The sequence below is a fragment of the Macaca thibetana genome, chromosome 13 (genome assembly GCF_024542745.1).
Source record: "Macaca thibetana thibetana isolate TM-01 chromosome 13, ASM2454274v1, whole genome shotgun sequence".
Classification (NCBI taxonomy): Eukaryota; Metazoa; Chordata; class Mammalia; order Primates; family Cercopithecidae; genus Macaca; species Macaca thibetana.
The window spans coordinates 58,455,377-58,476,224 of NC_065590.1; the positions used below are offsets into that span (position 1 = coordinate 58,455,377).

Sequence of the window (20,848 nt, forward strand, 5' to 3'; positions counted from 1 at the left end):
CTTTTACAAAAAGCCAAGAAGTATATATGGTAATTTTTAATGGTTATATCTCTCTACCTGGCAATTTACTACCAGGAGTGTTCAAAGTGACTTATCTTTCACCCAAAGTAGGAAACCTAAAAGCAGTCATTGATTCCTACTGATATTATAAAATCCAATTAAATTATTCAAGCTGGGAAATAAGAAAGCTAAAAGGGTCTCTTGTTTTCCATCTTTTTCATAGCAAGGTTTTAAAGCTTTATTTCTATATGCTTAGGATTGGTAATCACCTAACTTTCTGTGACAGCATACTGTTTTACTTTATTATGCATTCTACCCTTCTCAGAACTATACTGTAGATCATGTATATTTTTTAAATTATTCTTGGATCTTGGTACCCATAAAAAGTGTAACTAAAAGTTGAATTGTTATTTCTTAGTACAATCAGTATACTCAAGTTATGGAAAGGCTATGTAATGTTAGCTGAGAAATGTCAGCAAATTTCCATTTGCCCCTTGCGGTCTGTCTGAATGGTCACTAGTCATTTCTTCCCAGTAACAGGCAATGACTACTAGAGGAGGTATGCTTTAACACAAGTTTTAGGTGAATCCAAGTTGCAAATCTGCCACATGGACCTGTGGTAGTCAGTTTTCAAGATGGTCCCCAGTGATCCCTGCCTCCTGGTATTGACCACTTGATGTTGTCCCCTCCTACCTTGTACCATGGTTTGTCTGGTTTACCAGCAAAATAAAGAAGTAGTAGTAGCATATCACTTTTGAGATAAGGTTATTCATAGCTGTGGATTCTTTCTTGGGCTCAGTCTCTCATTTTGGAGGAAGTCAGCTGTCATGTCATGAGGATACTCAGATAGCTTATGGAAGGGTCTGTGTGGCAAGGAACTGAGACTCCAACTCACAGTCAGCAAGTATGAGAAACCTGCAAACAGTCACATAAGTAAGCTTGGAAATAAATCCTTCTCCAGTTGAACTATCAGATGATTGAAGCCCTGATAAGCTTGACTACATATCTTTGAGTTATCTTGAACGAAATCTACCCTCTAAGCATCTCCTAGATTCCTAATCCTCAGAAACTGTATGAGATCATGAATATTTGTAATTTTATTTGCAGTTACATTTTGGGCAATTTGTTACACAGTGTGAAATAACTAAACCAGTGCCCATTCTCTGATTGGACTGTCCCTCATTGTAATCTCAAGTGTCTTGAATGCCCTCACCAGTCACAAGAGCATTTGAAAAGTGTGTAAAAGAATCTTTTAACACTTATGTTTGATAGCTTATCAGATTATCATGAAACATGCAGATATTATAGTCATAATGGTTACATTTCTTTTGTCAATTTTTTAAACTCAGAGAGGAAGTACGTTGCATACACAAACCATTTTATTTAGAGAGAGAGACAGGGTCTAGGTCTGTCACCCAGGCTGGAGTGCAGTGGTATGGTCATAGCTCACTGCAGCCTCGAACTCCTGGCCTCAAGCAATCCTCACACCTCAGCATCCCAAAGTGCTGGGCATGAGTTGCTGCATCCAGCCCACAAGGTACTTTTGACACTAAAATTGAAATTTCAAGATCCTACAGCCTCAATGAGGCAATTTTACAATGACTATTTTTTGTTAGTAAATAAAGAATAAAAAAGAAATGCCGAAACTTAGTTCTTTTTTAAGTACTTATTCCTTTGAAATTACACCTCTGCCAAAGCATAAAGCTCCTCCTTAACTGGCCAACACAATTTGGAGCATCAGATTTTCATTTTTCTCCTACTTTGTTTAGAGACCATAATATATAATATATATTTATTACTGGTAATACCAGTTTTTGCAACATTTAAGCAAATCTTAATAATCAGATTAACTTTCCTCCCCGTATGTTCTTATTACTTTTGCCTGGAGGTGTTAGTGATACTCTTCTGAAAGTAAATAATTTCGCTTTGCTTATTGTGAGCAAAAGCCATATTTATGAAGTCCTTTTGTTGGATAAAAATGTAAAGAAAGGTCGGGAGTGGTGGCTCACCCCTGTAATCCCAGCACTTTGGGAGGCCGGGGTGGCCAGATCACCTGCCAATATAGTGAAACCACCTCTACTAAAAATACAAAAATTAGCTGGGGTGGTGGTGCACACCTGTAATCCCAGCTACTCGGGAGGCTGAGGTAGGAGAATGGCGTGAACCTGGGAGGCAGAGGTGCAATGAGCCAAGATCATACCACTGCACTTTAGTCTGGGTGACAAAGTGAGACTCAGTCTCATAAAAGAAAAACAGTAAAGAAAAATATTTTAGAGACAGCCCATTATTTTTTACATATTAAACTTTACAGTCAATTACAAAGTATTTCAATAGTTGTATAGACTCTAAATAATTATTTATTAGTGATTAAAATGCAAGTTAGTATTTGAGCGTATGACTTAAGGCAGCAAATATTCATAATTAACTTCTGAACACTTTGCAACCAGTGCACTAAAGCCAGCAGTATTGTGTTTCTCTGACTCTGTTTCATCCTTTACATCTTACAGGAAATGAAAATCCAGATAATCTCTGCCTCACTCTGTAACTTTGAAATGGTTACAGTGTTGGCAGTTCTGATTTATTTTATACTCTGAACTTTTGTAACATTTTCCATTTTCTAATACAGCTCCAAAATCAACTTGCTTTATTTGAACGTCAGATTCTATTCCACCATGATGAATTCCTCCTCCCACTCCAACAAGATTTCAGTTAAAGTGACCTCTATGACACAATGCAATGGAACACTGTTAATGAGTATGTGACTGCCTACTTCAATATATTTTAATATTCGAGAGACATATATATTGTGCATGTATTACTAATTATAATTAACCCGTAAAAACTATGTAGGATGTCTTCAAACACGATTTTCCTCATCACTACTTTTTCAACATTCTCATCAACGTCTTGATAAGGATTCAGTAATTTCCTAGCTAACAAATGGTTATACTTTCATTTCTTTAATCATAATGTGTATAATCATACATGAACATAAAGTATTAGCAAGAATAATGTTTATTGTCTCCAGTTAATTCTCCAACCTAGACAAAGTGGAGATAAAGACAAATAATCTGAACCTAAGGCTATAACCTGCAGAAAACCAACCAGCTTTCTTCCCTCAAGAACTGTGCTTTTCTTCTTTCCTAATTTATCTCATTTTATAAGAGGTAAGTGGCAGCATCTTGACTGTTCTATCGTCTTAGATGCCTCAAATATTGGGAGAGGCAGGGACAACATAAAATAACACACTTCTTCCTATTCATCCTGCTACGAACAGCTGAAATATTATATATCTAAACATAAGAAGACTCTGAAAAGTGGGGAGAATATGGCAGATCAATTATAGACCTCGCAATCCCAAGAGCCACATAGCAGTGAGTTCTCCGATTTTCTTTTTGCCTCCCGTATCCTAGATTGGGTGCTGGGGAAGCTGGCAACCCAGAAATACCAATGGTCACAGAAAGGAAACATAAAAAAGCTTGCTTTTTCTAGCCAAAGGACCAAGAAAGGGTCATCAAGGCAGAAAACTTTTGGACAATAACCACTCTGTTCTGTCCAAACATCACAGAAAACCACTGTGGCCCCTTTCCTACCACTACCATCCCTACTTGTGATTGCATTTTCTTTCGGCTTTGAAAGTGGCAATGTCATGGTCCCATAAATTTAAGTACACTGTAATTTGTAGAGTTCCATTTATTCCCTAAATTATAGTACCTAGGATTGTACTGGCCACATAAAAGGTTCCTAACGAATACTTGTGTTTGCTTATATGTGTTTACGTGGGATGAGCTAGTGAACGATTCTTTATGTGAATGTTTTCCATTTGAAGTTACATGTTATTGTTATGTGGACAGGTCAAGGAAATTAAGCATGGGATATTGTTTCAAGTATAAGAAAAAAAGCCATCTACAGCCACACAAGGTTTCCAAGATACCTTGAACAAGAGACTGACGTTTTCATTTCACGATGAGAAATAACACTCCTTGGCCATGCACGGTGGCCTGTAATCCCAGCACTTTGGGAGGCCGAGGCGGGTGAATTGCTTGAGTCCGGGAGTTCGAGCCTGACCAGTATAGTCAAACTCTTTCTCTACTAAAAATACAAAAAATTAGCCAGCCATGGTGGTGCATACCTGTAATCCCAGCTACTTGGGAGGCTGAGACACAAGAATCACTTGAACCCGGGAGGGGGAGATTTCAGAAAGCCAAGATCAGGCCACTGCACTCCAGCCTGAGAGACACAGCAAGACTCTGTCTCAAAAAAAAAAAAAAAAAAAAAAAAAAAGTAAAAAAGAGAGAGAGAGAAATAACACTTCCTTGATAAGTTGCTGGGTGTTAAATGAGAAAACACAGTCCCAGACAAGCAATAGGTGCCAAAAAGCTAAGGGTGCATCCTCTTCACTTTTACCAGCTTTCAAAACCAAGATTAAATCAAATTTTAAAACAAACATTTTAATATTTTCCAACCCCTCGGATATGTGTGTGTGTGTTTACTTTTTAAAGGGCATTTGCAACCATAAGTGTAATAGATTTTAAATTTCTTGAGGACTTAGACTGTGTATTATTCATTCTTATATGCCCCTTGAGCTCCTAGCATAGTACCTCAAATATGAAAAACATTCGTTAAAAGTTATTGATATGAATTTATTCTTAAGCTGTTATAAAATGGAATTTCTAGCCTATAGGTGGGGGAAAATTAGGGATTAAAATGCAACTATCGTAGGGAGAAAAGTAGTGCATTTATCTAAATTTATCTGATCATTTATTCATGTAGTGTTTCTTATTGAACATATAGGTCATAATCTCTGGCCAGGGGATTAGCCCCATACCACTGGCATTGCTCCTACCATCACCCACCACTACCCTTGCAGAAGGTTCTCTTCCCAGAAAAAGAGAAATAACTGTGGGCAGAGCCACCCCAGTCAAAACCCCAAAGAGGGTGGGCAAAAAGAAAAAAATGCAAGTAATTACAATATGTATGTATGTGTGTGTGTGTGTGTGTATACACCTGTGAGGTACAATACAGTGTGTGTGTGTGTGTGTGTGTGTGTACACCTGTGAGGTTCAGCTAACCTGAATGGGGAGGGCCAGGGAAGGCTTCTTAGAATTGGCCCCCTAAACTGAGGTCTGTGGAATGAGTAGGGGACAGAGGAAGGGGGCAAGAAAGAATATTCCAGGGAGAGGGAACTGTATCAGCCAAAGCTTGGGGCTTGAGAACACGGGGGGTTTGAGAACATGATAGGTTTGAGGAAATGAGAGCAGTTTGTTTGGTTTGGCTAAAGGAGAGAGAATAAGGCAAGCTGTGGTGAAAGCTGAGGCTCACTGGTAAGCAAATGCAAGATAATGTGTCCTTTCCTGACTGCAGCACAAAGGGTGGACTGGAGGATGGAGGACAGCCACACTGAAGGCAGAGAAGCAGTTAAAGGTCTGTGGGGTTTGGAGGAATAAGTAGCTCCATTGGAAAAGCCTGCAGCAGAAGAACACCAAGATCTAAGTTATTGATATCTACCCTTCCATGGCACTCAATCACATAAGGCAAAACGAGGGAAGGGGAGAAACCCTAAAAGCCTTGAGGAGGTATGGGGGAAGGGGCTGGAGCATCACTGACGGAGGAAGAGGCATAAAAAGAGGGCTACAAACATCGTCTAGTTCACAATCTTACCCAAGGCCATCTCTGATCCCAGTGTGAGTTTAATATAGAATGTGTCCTTTTCCACAATGAGTACTTAGCAAAGCCTTTGAAAAGTGTTTCAGAATTTCTCAAAATTATCCACTGGAGAGGCAGGCTCTTGGCATTTAACAATGCCACTGTTCAAAGATGCTCTTTCCTTGTCCTTTTCATGGCACTTGAGGACCTTTGGGTGGAATTCTCTCTGAGCAGTGTGAAAATATCAAAATAAAACTCTATGGAAAAGGACAAGCACTGCTCTGAGGTGGCATCTCCCACCCCCGCCCGGCCACTCACAGCTCTATAGTGTCTCTCTCAGAGATGAAAAGCAGAAAAAGAAACTGAATTCTAGAGTGCTCACAAATGGATTTCCCAAATCAGAGCTGCCTTAACCATTTATTCCCTGTTAGAGGGAATTGGTCATCTCAGTTCCAAAATCACAACAATGTCCTTTTTGAGTCAGTATAGTTAATATTGAAGCATTAATACCAGTGACATCCACAGCAACCTCTGTCATGAAAAAAGAAAAAAAAAAAAAAACCGCCAGCAAAGAACACACATTAAAAGAAGTGATCAAACTTTTCAAGAAAATAAAATTAGGCTGGGTGCAGTGGCTCACACCTGTAATCCCAGCACTTTGGGAGACCGAGGTGGGCAGATCGCTTGAGGTCAAGAGTTTGAGACCAGCCTGGCCAACATGGTGAAACCCTGTCTCTACTGAAAATATAAAAATAGGTCAGACATAGTGGCAGGCACCTGTAGTCCCAGCTAATTGGGAGGCTGAGGCAGGAGAATCACTTGAACCCAGGAGGCAGAGGTTGCAGTGAGCTGAAATTGCACCACTGCACTCCAGCCTAAGTGGCAGAGTGAGACTCTGTCTCAAAAAAAAAACAAACAAACAAACAAAAAAATCTAAGGGAAAAAAAGAAAATTAAAGTCAGTAATAAAGTGTCCTTAAAGAAACAGGATTCTCCGTCTCTGGGACGGTGAAAAGTCTCTGAATCCCCCATTCCACTTCTGGGAAGAAAACTAAGAAAGAGCACCTTAGATAATAGGCCTGCATTCATCTGTACCCATAGACTCTGTCTTGCCTCATTGCCGTGTATGAACTGTTTGTGCTTTTGTCTGTCAGTCCCTCTGCTGGTGCCTTGGGTCCCTTCTCCTCTCATCTGCTCAGAGATATGGCCCTAGCAATTGTCTCCCTCTCTCCTTTGCATCATTAATTTTCTTTTTTCTTCCCTGCCCCCGAACCCCGCCACTCTGTCACTCAGGCTGGAATACAGTGGCTGGATCCCAGCTCACTGCAACCTCCGCCTCCCGGGTTCAAGCGATCCTCATGCCTCAGCCTCCAGAGTATCTGAGACTACAGGTGTGCACCGCCACACCTGGCTAATTTTTGTACTTTTAGTATAGACCAGGTTTGACATGTTGGCCAGGCTGGTCTCGAACTTTTGACCTCAGATAATCCACCTGCCTCAGCCTTCCAAAGTGCTGGGGCTACAGGCGTGAGCCCCCGTGACCTGCTGTATCACTAATTTCTCTTTCACCACTGGATCACTGCCTATTTGTGGAAGTATTCGTCATCCAGTGGTGTACCAAGTATGGGGAAGTCGGCAGTCCTGGGCACAGGCAATAATGAGAAGCATTGTTTTTTGATCATTTAAACACAATGATAAAACAACGGAAAATCAGTTTGCTTTTGATTATCACCATGTTCTGGCAATTCTGGCAAAGGAATGTCCACAGTTATATACTCTATCTCCCCTCCCCACCAATTTTTTATTAAATATTGGCATACATTCTAAACAAATCAGTGCAATTATTGTTGAGTTTTAATAATGCAAATGAAAGATTCAAATCAGCATTTTTTTTTTAGATTCTTAGCATATAATAAACATTGTATCCTACATAGAGGTTAATTTGGAGGCCTCCCAGTTTTACACTTGGACCTCTGACACAGGTGGACTGATACCCACAGTCATCTGGGGATTCATAATGGTCTAGGTGCAATGTGTGTCTCCATTCCTTTGGTACCATGTATTCTTGGATTTAAACGATAGATTTAAAATAAACTGTAACAGTAAAGATGAAGAAATATGATTTAGGTTACTTCTTCTTTTTGTTTTGTTTTGGTTTTGTTTTCGACAGAGTTTTGCTCTGTCGCCCAGGCTGGAGTGCAGTGGTGCGATCTTGGCTCACTGCAACCTCCACCTCCCTGGTTCAAGCGGTTCTCCTGCCTCAGCCTCCTGAGTAGCTGGGATTACAGGACCCTGCCACCATGTCTGGCTAGTTTTTTGTTTTGTTTTTTGTTTTTTTCCTATTAGAGATGGGGTTTCACCACGTTGGCCAGGCTGGTCTCAAACTCCTGGCCTCAAGTGATCCGCCTGCCTTGGCCTCCCAAAGTGCTGGGATTACAGGCGTGAGCCATCGCGCCTGGCCAATTTTTTTGTTTGTTGGTTTGTCTGAGACAGAGTCTCACTCTGTTTCCCAGGCTGGAGTGCAGTGGCACGATCTCTGCTTACTGCAACCTCTGCCTCCTGGGTTCAAGGATTCTCCTGCCTCAACTTCCCAAGTAGCTAGGATTACAGATGCCCACCACCATGCATGGCTAATTTTTGTGTTTTTAGTACAGACAGGGTTTCACCATCTTGTCCAAGCTGGTCTTGAACTCCCAACCTCAGGTGATCCATCTGCCTCAGCCTCCCAAAGTGTTGGGATTACAGGCATGAGCCACCATGCCCAGCCAAACTTAGGTTACTTCAATTCTGTCATTCTGTGTGACCATTTGGAGTTTTTATCAGTATCTTTAAATTTAAAAGACTAAAATGGAGTGTGAATTGTAAGATGTAATATTTTTGTTTAGTAAGTTTTGTTTCGTTACTTTATATATTAAATATTTACCATTTTTGAGTAATAATAATTTTAAATTGAAGTTTATTCTTCTATTTTAATTGTGAACTGTTTTGTTACATAGCTTTGAAATGATTCCAAACACATATATAGTTTGCTATGAGTGACATATGTTTTACTGTGATAAGAACTTGCAATGTACTCCCACTTCCTTTGAGAATGTTACATCACACCTTATCAGACCCCACATGTGAGCTATTGACTTCAACTACTGGACTCCAAAATATAGTGGTGTGCTGCATAACCATGTTTCTGTCAATGAGGGACCCCTTAGAAAACAGTAGTCCCATGAAATTATAATACCGTAGTTTTACTGTATCTTTTCTTTGTTTGGATATGTTTAGACACCCAAAACCATTGTATTACTACTGCCTACAGTATTCAGTATAGTAACATGCTGTTACTGAAAACAGGTTTGTAGCCTAGGAGCAATAGACCATACCGTATAGCCTAGGTGTGTAGTGGGCTATACTATCTAGGTTTGTGTCATAAATTCTATGATGCTTGCACAATGAAGTCTCCTAACAACACATTTCTCATTTTGTACATTTTCCCATTGGTAAGTAATGCATGACTTACCTACAAACCTAATAGTTTGACAGACACTTTGAGAGCTTAGGCCATGGCATGACTGCACTCTGTTGAGTTGCTTCTCCAAAGATCGTGAGCACCAGGTGTGGCAGGGCTACATTCTGTTAGCCTTTGGGGTCATCTCCGAAGCCTCAGCAGCAACACCCGCACTCTTGCATGGAGGGACCTCCTGTGTCTGCATGGATCTCTGTTGTGTTGGTCAAGCCATGTCTCCCAAAATCCTCTCTTACACTCATACCTCACACTTCCACTAGCTTTTACTTTCCACAGAGCTTGCATTCATCCTAATTGGTGAACTAGACTTTAGTAATTTTGGAACTCACTCATTACATGGTTAATATACTTCATCTGTCGAGTGTATTCCCTATGAGATTTGTTCTTGTGATTCTCCCTCTTTAAGTATTGTGGGAAAAAAATTCTTTTGTATGACAATAAGCCATGTGAGTCATGAAATCACATTTTGATCACCTCCTTATTTTAACCATACAAAACAGTTCTAAAATAATAAAACAATAAAATATCCCACTAATAGTATGATTTCACAGTTGCCTAAATTGTACCTTTCACAGATACTTTAATTTTATTAAGATTCACTTAATTACTGGACAATTATTTACATAGAATATTACTATATCAACTATAATAAAGAGTCAAAGTTCAAACTATTAGGTAGATACAAAAGCTATGAATAAATAGGTGTGCTTTTTCATCCTGCAGGAACTTTGTAGGCATTCTTAAGATTGTGAAACCAGCAACTGGTTTATAATTATTCTGAATTTGATAACAAAATTTGAAGTGGGATTACCATCCTAATATGAAATGACATTGACCTGGTGAAATTCAACCAAGAAAAATTTTAAAACAAAGCAGGATGTGATTAAAGCAATGGCTAAATTTATTTTAAAATATGTAATGCCTACAACACCACACATACAGTTAATGAAAATTCTGAAGAAATACAAGCTGGCATAGTCAAAGCACCTATGCTGGAAACAGCAAATGATTCAGATGACATGGGCTAAAAGGTAACAAGGAATCATTTTCCATACGCATTAACAATAAGGAAGAGAAAAACTTTTAGCAAGAGTCAACATCAAGAAGATAAAAATAATAGTAATGATGAAGAAGGAGCCAAAGAGCAGACAAAGTATCAAGACTTGGGTCTTAAGGGATGTCAGGGAAGTATTAAGATCTCATCCTCCCCAGCTACTGTCCCAGTGTTCATATTGACAGCAAAACTCCTCAAAACAGCTGAAGGGGGCCAGGCATGGTGGCTCACACCTGTAATCCCAGCACTTTGGGAGGCAGAGGTGGGTGGATCACCTGAGGTCAGGAGTTTGAGACCAGCCTGGCCAACATGGTAAACTCCTATCTCTACCGAAAATACAAAAATTAGCCAGGAGTGGTGGCACACGCCTGTAATCCCAGCTACTTGAGAAGCTGAGGCACAAGAATCACTTGAACCTGGGAGGTAGAGGTTGCAGAGAACTGAGATGGTACCACTGCACTCCAGCCTGGACAAGAGCAAAACTCTATCTCCAGAAAAAAGGGGTCTGAAGGGATTCACGCCATCCCAAAATATGCTGTTTTGCTATATTGATTATTTTAAGCTGAAGGTGCTTGAGAAACAGAACACGCAGAAGGGCTCTGATATGGTTTGGATGTGTTTCCCCTCCAAATTTTATGTTGTAATGTGACCTCCAATGTTAGAGATGAGCCTAGTTGGAGGTATTTGGGTCATGGGGGCAGATGCCTCATGAATGTCTTCATGCTGCCCCTGCGATAATGAGTGAGTTCTCACTCTGTTCGTTCATGCAGAGTTGAGCCTGGAAGCGCCTCCTCTCGCTCCTGCTTCTTTCTCATGATGTGACATGCGTGCTCCCGCTTCGCCTTCTGCCATGAGCAAAAACTTCCTGAGGCCTCACCAGAAGCCAAGCAAATGCTGGTTCCATGCTTGAGCAGCTTGCCAAACTGTGAGCCAATTAAACCTCTTTTCTTTATAAATTACTGAGTCTCAGGTATTCCTTTGTAGCGATGCAAAACAAACTAGCACAGGCTCTCTGACCTCCTCATTTCTACCTAAAAACATATCATAAAATTTTCCATAAAAAGGGTGACTTTCCTGTACTAGGAAGAGAAGAACATTCTTATCACCAAATACTAGGAGTTGATGCCAAAATGGACCTCTACATCAAACTCCTAAAACGACCCTCTTTCTTTAGTTTCCCCCATGTATTTTCTAGGCACTGTCCTACAATTTAATGCCCTGAGCCCAAGCCCCTTTGTCTTGTCACATCCCCATAATTAATTGTTCTTTGCATGAAAAGGTATATAAGCTTCATGGCCTAATGACATCCTAGCGTCTTTACTTCCCTTTTGAAGATTGCCATGTACATGTAAAAATATTAATAAAATCGATATGCTTTTCTCTTGTTAATCTGTCTTATGTCAGTTTAATTCTTGGACCAACCACAGAACTGAAGAGGGTAGGAGGAAATTTTGCTTCCCCTACAAAGCCATTTACTCACTGGGTCCAAAAGTTTGCTTCCATTGCTGTCACTTCGATGACACTGTTTCTGTCAAGGTCACCGATTTCCATGTTGCTAGATCCAGTAGTCAACTCTCAGTTCTCATCTTACTCTAGCAGCAGCATTTGAGGAAACTCATTACATCCTTTTTCACTTGACCTCTGAAATAAATACCATTCTCTTTTTTCTTCTACTCCAGCTACTCTTCCTCAGTGTCCTTTATGGCATTGCCCTCATTTTCCTGACCTCTAAACTCCAGGGAGCCCAAGGGCTCAATTCTCAGCCCACTTCTAGTCTATATTCACCCCAGGTGATCCCAGTTAGTCCCATGGCTGAAAGTGCTGATATCTCTAAGAGGGACATCTCTATCACAGCCCTCTTTCCTGCCTTGTACATTCAATTGCTACTTGCTCTCTCCATTGTATATCTAATAGGCATCTCAAAGTTAGCATATCCAAACATGAATTCCTGATCTTTCTCCCCAAAACCTGCTCCTACAACACTCTTCCCCTCATCCATAAAATCAACTCCATTCTTTCGCTGCTCAGGCCAAAAATCTGGCAGTGGTCTTGGTTCCCTTCTTTCCCTCACGCCCCACATCTAATCCATCGGCATATACTATTGGCTCCATGTTTCACATATGTTCCGAATTCAACCATTTTTCATCTCCTGTCACCACTCTCAATCTCCATCACCTCTCACCTGATGCTATCTGAATGTTTGTGTCCCACGCAAAATTCGTATGTTGAAACCTAACCCCCAAGATGATGAAAAGGTGGGGACTTTGGGAGGTAATTAGGTGTGAAGGCTCTGTCCTTATGAATGGGATTAGTGCCCTCATAAAAGAGGGTTCAGAGAGCCCTGTTGCCCCTCCTGCCATGTGAGGACACAGCAAGAACGTGCCTACTATGAGGAACAGACAGGCACTCACCAGACACTGAATCTATTGGCACTTGATCTTGGACTTCCCAGCCTCCAGATTGTGAGAAATTTCTGCTGTGAGAAATTTTTGCTATCCCTCAGTCTCAGGTATAGCAGCAAGAAAGGACTAAGACACCTGAGATATTGCAATAGACTCTTTTTTTTTTTTTTTTTTTTTTTTTTTTGAGACGGAGTCTCGCTCTGTAGCCCAGGCTGGAGCGCAGTGGCCGGATCTCAGCTCACTGCAAGCTCAGCCTCCCGGGTTCACGCCATTCTCCGGCCTCAGCCTCCCGAGTAGCTGGGACTACAGGCGCCCGCCACCTCGTCCGGCTAGTTTTTTGTATTTCTTAGTAGAGACGGGGTTTCACCGTGTTATCCAGGATGGTCTCGATCTCCTGACCTCGTGATCCACCCGTCTCGGACTCCCAAAGTGCTGGGATTACAGGCTTGAGCCACCGCGCCCGGCCTGCAATAGACTCTTAACTACTTTCTCTGCTGCTGCCTTTACCTCCTTTTTATGTCCACAGAATCATCTTAACATGTAACAGAGTTCTATCCCTCCTCTGCACAAAGCCTTCCAGGGGCTCCCATCTCACTCAGAATAAAATCCATGGCCCACAAAACCCTAGGTGGTCTGCCTCCCCCACCTCCCCACGATCTCTCTGATCTCTTTCCACCTCTATCCCACCCCCTTGCTCACTCCGATATAGCCACCCAGCGGCCATCTGTCCTCTGTGATGTTCCTCTGATGGGTTAGCACCCCGAGTCCCCCACCTGTGCACTAGCAGAGCCCTCTGCTGGACACACTCTTCCCTGGAGATCTGGGAGGCACTCTACCTCATTTCTTTCAGGTCTTGCTGCTAGAATGTCATCTCATCAAAGAGAACATTCCTTACCAACCTATCTAAAATGGCACTCTTCTACACCTCTTTATTGTTTTACCCTGCTTTATTTTTCTGCTTAGCAATAATCACAACTTGATATTTATCATCTGACTTCCCCCACTATTATATACTCCCTATAAGAGCAGGAATTAACTGTCTTTGTAGTTGCTGATCCCTAGTACCTAGAAAACTGCAGACGTATAGTAAGCACTTAAAAAAATTAGAATGACCAGCAAGATGATTATTTGGAACAAAGGTCACACTGCATTTTGAGGTGATTCAGAGAGGCAAACTGGCAGCCAATGTGTTAAGGAAGCCTTCTGTAGTTCAGAATGCTTTGGGAATGCTGCATGCGTTCAGCTACACTCATAGACTTACTCATGATATAAGGCTTTTGGAAAGAGAGTGTCCTAACTGGCTTTATGAAAGAATGACAACATCCACCCAGGAAGATTTCGGAGAGAAACACAGAGCCCATCTTGAAAAGGACATTGTTCATTACTGCTTTCTGAGGACTGAAAGAGTACCAAGGCTTGTCCCTGAGTCAAGGCAGCACGAAATATTCTCCTGAAAGCATATTATCTTTGCTTGTTCTTACCTAAGAAGCTGAAAGTACAATCCTGGACTGGAGATTTTTAGAGACCACATTGACTTTGACACATGCCAAAACAGGATGAATTAATTATAATAGCTTACAAATATTTTAAAGAAAGAAGATTTTGAGTTTATTAACTCTCATTAGAAAAATTTTGTTTGAAACCTGCGGAGAAGGAAGACACTGTTTTTCTTTCTCTATAATAGTTAGAAATGTTTAGAGATGAGCATAGTATTTAAATCTTTGGGATATGTAAAATTGTATTTGACAGCATTTTTAGACTAGGCATTAAGAATACTTTAATGTGTTTGTCTATTGCATTAATTTTAATTATACTCCACTGGACTCACATGCTTTGAAATGCTTTATTGAATGCCCCCAAGATCTTGTACTAATCATAATACAAGCAACACCAAATTTAAATTTCTAGCACCGGGTAGCATCAGCTTGCCTGAGAGCACCCTCTTCTGTTTCAAGAATGTACTGCAAATTACATTTCATGGAGTTCACAATGCTGGGTTCTACAAAAGGGGCTTCTCAGCAAAATGGCAACACACGCAATCATATTATTTAAAGAAGCCACTCTTCCCTCTGAAGTTTGGAAGGCTGTGCGAGTGCAGATACATGAAGGGGAAGCAGCAAAACCCAGAGTCTAATGATGCTGTGCCTTTCTTCCCCAGGAAGTCTCATGGAAATGAACTGAAATATTTTAAAACATGGGGCAATTAATCTAATCAGTTTTCCTTTTCCTTACAGATGAAACATGATTTTAAAGGCACAATATTACTTGTAGCTTGTATCTATGGTTTTTTATAATTCAACTATTTGCTTCTTGACTAGCAACTCTGTCTTCCTTTAAAAATTAGAGTCAAATTCATATTTCAATACCATTTCTAAGCAGGATAACGAAAAATGCTTGTATCATATGACCCAGGGAAATATAGGGATAATTAGATTGAGCCCGTGAAATTCCCATCAAGAAAGGTAAATATTGGCGATTACATATGATTCAACAGAATACATATAGCCCTATGTTTTAGGGCCCTGGCTAAGGGTATAAGTTCCTTGGAATACAGTAGCTGCAGAGGATGGGTAGGGTCTAGGAGAGACAACATCAAAATCTACCCTGTGTCTACACAAAAGTGGTGGGACAGTCTAGCCAGAGTTGAGACAAAACAGGAAAGAATTGATGGATGGGATTTTGAGGACTGTTGTTACAAATACAGTCAGTTTTTGCCACTCAATCCTTTTGTCGTTCCTGAAGAACTAGGACCAAGCCTTGTGAGTCCTAGCAGTGGCTAAAATGGTGCTTCATTTCTGTCTTCTATGAAGTACTGATGCCATTTTGAAATATTAACTTTAGTAGCTAAATAAAAATTTAATTTCAACACAAGGCAGATTTCTTGTAAAAAGGAGGGTGGAGAGGTTGTTAGGTCGGTCCTTTATAAGCACTGATTTACCTTCGTATCTCTTATGGTCTCCCTCCACTCCCCCACAACTTCCCTCCACCCCCGCAACTCCCTACCACCCACACGTATACCTTACCTGAAATATATTCTGTACAATTATGTAAAACTGGTTTTCTAAACTTTAAAAACATGGCTTTTAGGTGCACATTAATTCTACAGGACTACTCTACAAGTTGCCAAAGTTTGAAAATTCCATGGAATACTGTGGACAAAGTTTTTCCTATTTTCAAGGAAAATTTGTGAAAGGCTTTGAGTAGTAGTAATCTTATGCATGTATTCATTTCATTTTTTAAAATTTAATTTTATTTTATTTTTGAGACAGAGTCTCGCTCTGTCGCCCAGGTTGGAGTGCAGTGGTGCAATCTCAGCTCACTGCAAGCTCTGCCTCCCGGCTTCACGCCGTTCTCCTGCCTCAGCCTCCTGAGTAGCTGGGACCACAGGTGCCGGCCAACATGTCTGGCTAATTTTTTTGTGTTTGTATTTTTAGTAGAGACAGGGTTTCACCATGTTAGCTAGGATGGTCTCGATCTCCTGACCTCGTGATTCGCCCACCTCAGCCTCCCAAAGTGCTGGGATTACAGGCGTGAGCCACCGCGCCCGGCCTCTTATCTTTATGAGTCATGATTATACCCTATTTTTAAAATCATCTTTTATAACATTATCAACTATACTTTGATGATGTCATTTTTCCAGGATATGCCAAGAGGTCATGGTCACTGACTCCTTAAGATTGGAGTCTGACATATGCCTGACAGAGAGTCAATTGTTTAAGGTTATTGAAATTGACTTCATACCTTAAGAAAAAAAAAGAACCCCAGGTCTTGCAGAAGAAGATATACATTCACAGCACAGTAAGAATCATTTGAAATACATTTTTAATTTTTGAAAAATCAATATTTAATCTACAAAATATTTTGTTACATGATTATTAAGGCTCAACCTGTTTTGTATTTGCATTGACAGAATATAAAACCATACTTTAAGTAAAACATTATAATAGTCATTGTTAAGAAAGGCCTTCTAACTGAATTTATAAGAAAAGGGGCTGTATCACAAGCATAGCTCTGGAATGAAGGGAACTAACATCCTAGAACTGTCTAATATATACATCAGGTTGTAAAATTCCAGCCTTTATTTATGTGCTGGAAAGTATCTTTTTTACATATCTTTTTTTAATGGATGAACTCTTGTGATTCCCACAGAAAAAGGAAATGTCCTTAAATTTAGATCTGCACAAATGATCTACCCATGAATTCATTTACACTGTTAATGTGATCCTGTAACTGGAAAAGTGAGCAGACGAGTCACAAACTGGTCAGCTCCTTGGAAGTCTGCTCATTTGACTCCAAAATGGCCAAACTCACAATGGAATGATCTAAAGCAAAATGAATGCTAGAAAGGAATCTTTCCTCCCTCATTCCTTTCCTTCCCCGCTTCCCTCCCTTAAAAGCAAGGGTTTTTTGAAGATCACTATTCCAGCAAGGGCAGTTCTACTTAATTTGAATCCTACCTGATTTTTCTCCTAGAGTTCTGTAGTCACATCTGACCTCTTGCCAGTTCTGAGGTCAGAAGAATTGAATAAGCCTCCCCTCTCTACACAGAATGTTAATTTAACACTAAGTAATGAATATTTAAGGATCCTAATAGATGTGTGAATTAACAATTATGCCGTAACACCCCGCTGTTAATGCTTTCACCCTCTGCATTGCCACAGACACTCCATTTGGGCTTTAGTCCAGCTTTTTTATATTGTCAACACTGAATCTTGAGATGTCCTGTAGGCCCGGTGGCTTGTGAGTGAATAACCCTGGCAGGGAGGGATACTAGTCGACCTGTGAAGCATGGGGGGCAATTAAGTGAACCCTCTGCTGAATATATTTTGAGGTGTAAATAGTCATTAAGTTCATCCTAATCAGACTGTGAGTTCTTTGTCGCAGGATGCCATAAAACACACTCAGAAAAGAATGGCAGTAATTAACCCAGCTAACTTCACTGGGACCGTGGGTAGCATCAGTTTCGGCCTGCCTCCGTATTTGTTCTGAGCAGACTGAAGTCACTCTAGAGTGCGCCCACATCAGATGATAAGAAAAGATGGTGGAATTTTTTTAAATGACATACACAGATTTGCCCTACTCTATATCAACAGTGAGCCTCAAGCATATGATATTATAAGCAAGGCATCAAATGTAGTTTAAAAGAGAAATAGCAGCCGGGCATGGTGGCTCATGCATGTAATCCCAGAACTTTGGGAGGTCAAGGCTGGCGGATTACCTGAGGTCAGGAGATCGAGACCAGCCTGGCCAACATGGGGAAACTCCATCTCTACTAAAAATACAAAATAATTTTAGCTGGGCATGGTGGCTTGCACCTGTAATCCCAGCTACTTGGGAGGCTGAGGCAGGAGAATCGCTTGAACCCAGGAGACGGAGGTTGCAGTGAGCCAAGATCATGCCACTGCACTCCAGCCTGGGCAACAGAATGAGACTCTGTTTCAAAAAAAGTAAAAAATAAAAACAGTAATAGCAATTCCTTTCAACCAACCATCACCTTTTGCATCCTTTGCCTTTAGAGTAAAATAATGAAAAGCAATAAAATCTGCTGATTGATACAGACCATCATAAATGTTTGTCTTAATCTGTTTTTGAACAGATTGCAATGGATGTAACATAATATTAAATAAAACACATGAAATAAACTCTGTAGGCCAACACATAAATGTTATTTGGAAGAACATTAAATCAGTTTTGACTCAAAACAAATCTAGCAAATAGAAAAAAAACCTCCTAATTATGTTTAAGATTCAACATAAATTGAAGGCATATTAATACCACATGGGGGAGTTTGTTTTTCAGACTACAAATAAATCTGGAAAATAGATTCCATACATTTTAAAATTCTCACTTTTCACTGTAAATGCTAAAAGGAAATTATAAATGGAATTATAGCTACTAATGCTATTGACTTTTCATTAAAAACCAAACCATTATAGTCATTTACCTGACTCTGAAGAATAAAAATGTTGCCTCTTAGAAATCTGGGTAAAGTACCAAGTATCTTTCACTTTGCTCACCTTAATGAAAAATACTCCAAAATAAGCAGAATTAGCATAAAATAGCATGATAGCAGAACTAGTATAAAATAATCATCATGTGATTTAAACTTCTACTCAAGAGAGGCTTGTGTTCATTACAAATAATACTTTATCAAAATATATCCTTAGAGTCTGTACTTTTGGAAAATAGTATTTATAAATTTTAAAAATTCATCTTTAATATCTATAAATATTTTAACTAGTGTCTAATACTCAGATTCCATTTTGAAAGGAATCCTGCCAAGTGAAAGGAAATACGTCTTAGTGATTTATACTAAAATATGTAGGACAACAGAAATAGCTTCTTTGCAGCACACACTAGAATACAAACACATTTTGAAAATGACAATACAGTAGGAGAGAGACAGGTACCAAATATAGCCAATTATTACTTACCAATGTGGTAAGAGGACAGGAAAATAAGTAATTCAAAAGCACAGATACTTCCAAATCTACATTTTAGCCTGTAGTTTCAACATCATTCTATACCTAGCCACATTTCAGAGGCAAGCAAGAGGGAAAATTAAGTATTTTGGTGTATGTCTCCTTTGATTCCCTCACCCTCTAGTACAGGCACTAACCAGCAAGAAGAGATGGGAAAAAATAAAGACGGCACCTCAGTAATCCAGGGAGCAAAACAATCAGCCACTGAGTAATCAAAAATCAAACAGGCTGCAGGGTCACACAATGAGTAATTGTGCCTTTGAGTTTCAATAGGAAGCAAAACATCACACAAATTATAGAAACATTTTAGATCGAACCCCTAGGACAAAAACATATGAAAAGCATAAAACACAGATTGTTCAGTTTTAGGTCTAAACTTCTCTAAACACAGTCATCAGACCTGTCTTAAAACCACTGTTCAGAAGTCATTTCCACTCTACAGTAGCAGGACTTGGTGTGGTGTCGGTGAATTACGTATTTGACAAGTGGGCTGTCATCATAAACTCTCGCTACTCCTACTGAGTTATGCAGTCACCAATTTTATCTGGGTCTTCTCCATCGATTTTAATCCACTTCTTTTCTATTTCAACCTGTTATGCAAAAGCAAAACACAGGCAGCATTAACAAATGCAACGCAGCACTCACACCTCTTCAGTCCTATTTTATACATGCGGCACAGACTGCACAAACCTCACCCTTTGGACACAGACACAGCCCTCTACCCTCCTACAGCAGCTTCCAAGTGAGGCACTCTGCTCTCCTGTTGAACAACAGAGCCCCCCACAAATCCTCCCCGCCAGGGTCAAATCTTCAAGAGCACCAAAACTGTCTTCTAAGTCAAACGTAGTTTTTATAAAATGTGTACAGAATACATATATTGAGAAAAACATTTACAGATCTGACTAGACATATGACCAATTATCCCTCCCCCTGAATATATGGCTGTATCTTATATCTAGCCATTGGCTCCCCTGAGATTTATAATGCACCCAATTATCTAACTGAAACAAACCAGCTTACAAACTATTAGGTTGGTGCAAAACTAATGGCAAAAACCGTGATTACTTTTGCAGCAAACTAATAGTAAGCCAGCTGGGCCAAACCATCTGCTCTTCATCATTTTTGTCTCAGCTCAAACGTCACATCCTCCCGGAGGTCCTCCAGGACTACCCCAGATAAAGTCCTCCAGTCGTTCTCTATCCTGTTACCCTATTTTATTATCTTCTTATAATTTGTCGTTAGTTGAAATCATATTATTTATTTATCTACTAACTGTTTTTCATGTCCCCCCACTAGAAACTATGCTCCATGAGGACAGGGACTTTGTCTCTCTGTTCACACCGCTGTGTCCCTGCATGTGGAGCGGTATCTGGCACTTTAAAACTGTAACAGAGAATTACTGAATGGAAGAAAACATTTTGAAACTGCCGCCAGGTGCAGATCAACTAGTAAATGCCATTAAAGCTAGAGATACTTTGTAATTTTTAATTGTCCACTAAAACTGCATGAAGCTGGCACGTCCTGTGAATAAGAAAATAAGTATAAATGTAGTCTCCATGCGAACTTAACCTACATTTCAGTCACACATAATAGTTATATACCTAGTGTTACAGGTCAGGTTCCCCAAGAAATAGACTCTGAGATGGAGATCCGTGTGCAGAAAGTTTACTGGAGAGTGCTGTTGAGTTCAACATTCACGGAAACATTGCAGGAAATGAAGCTAAATGGGCAGAGAGAGAAGCTGGGCT

The 20,848-nt window shown here is 40.1% G+C and overlaps 1 protein-coding gene and 1 pseudogene across 2 annotated transcripts in view; one reads left to right on the forward strand and one right to left on the reverse strand.

The window, feature by feature from the left end:
• LOC126934259 (uncharacterized) overlaps nucleotides 1-20,848 on the forward strand; it is a 1,193,286-nt pseudogene that overhangs the window by 965,295 nt on the left and 207,143 nt on the right. The gene's annotated exons all lie outside the window — the stretch shown is intronic.
• Nucleotides 16,427-20,848, reverse strand: part of STON1 (stonin 1) — a 65,449-nt gene continuing 61,027 nt past the window's right edge. The window contains exon 5 of the mRNA XM_050754867.1: nucleotides 16,427-19,690. Coding sequence (XP_050610824.1) covers nucleotides 19,616-19,690 — 75 coding nt within the window. The 3' untranslated portion in view covers nucleotides 16,427-19,615. The remainder of the gene's footprint in view (nucleotides 19,691-20,848) is intronic.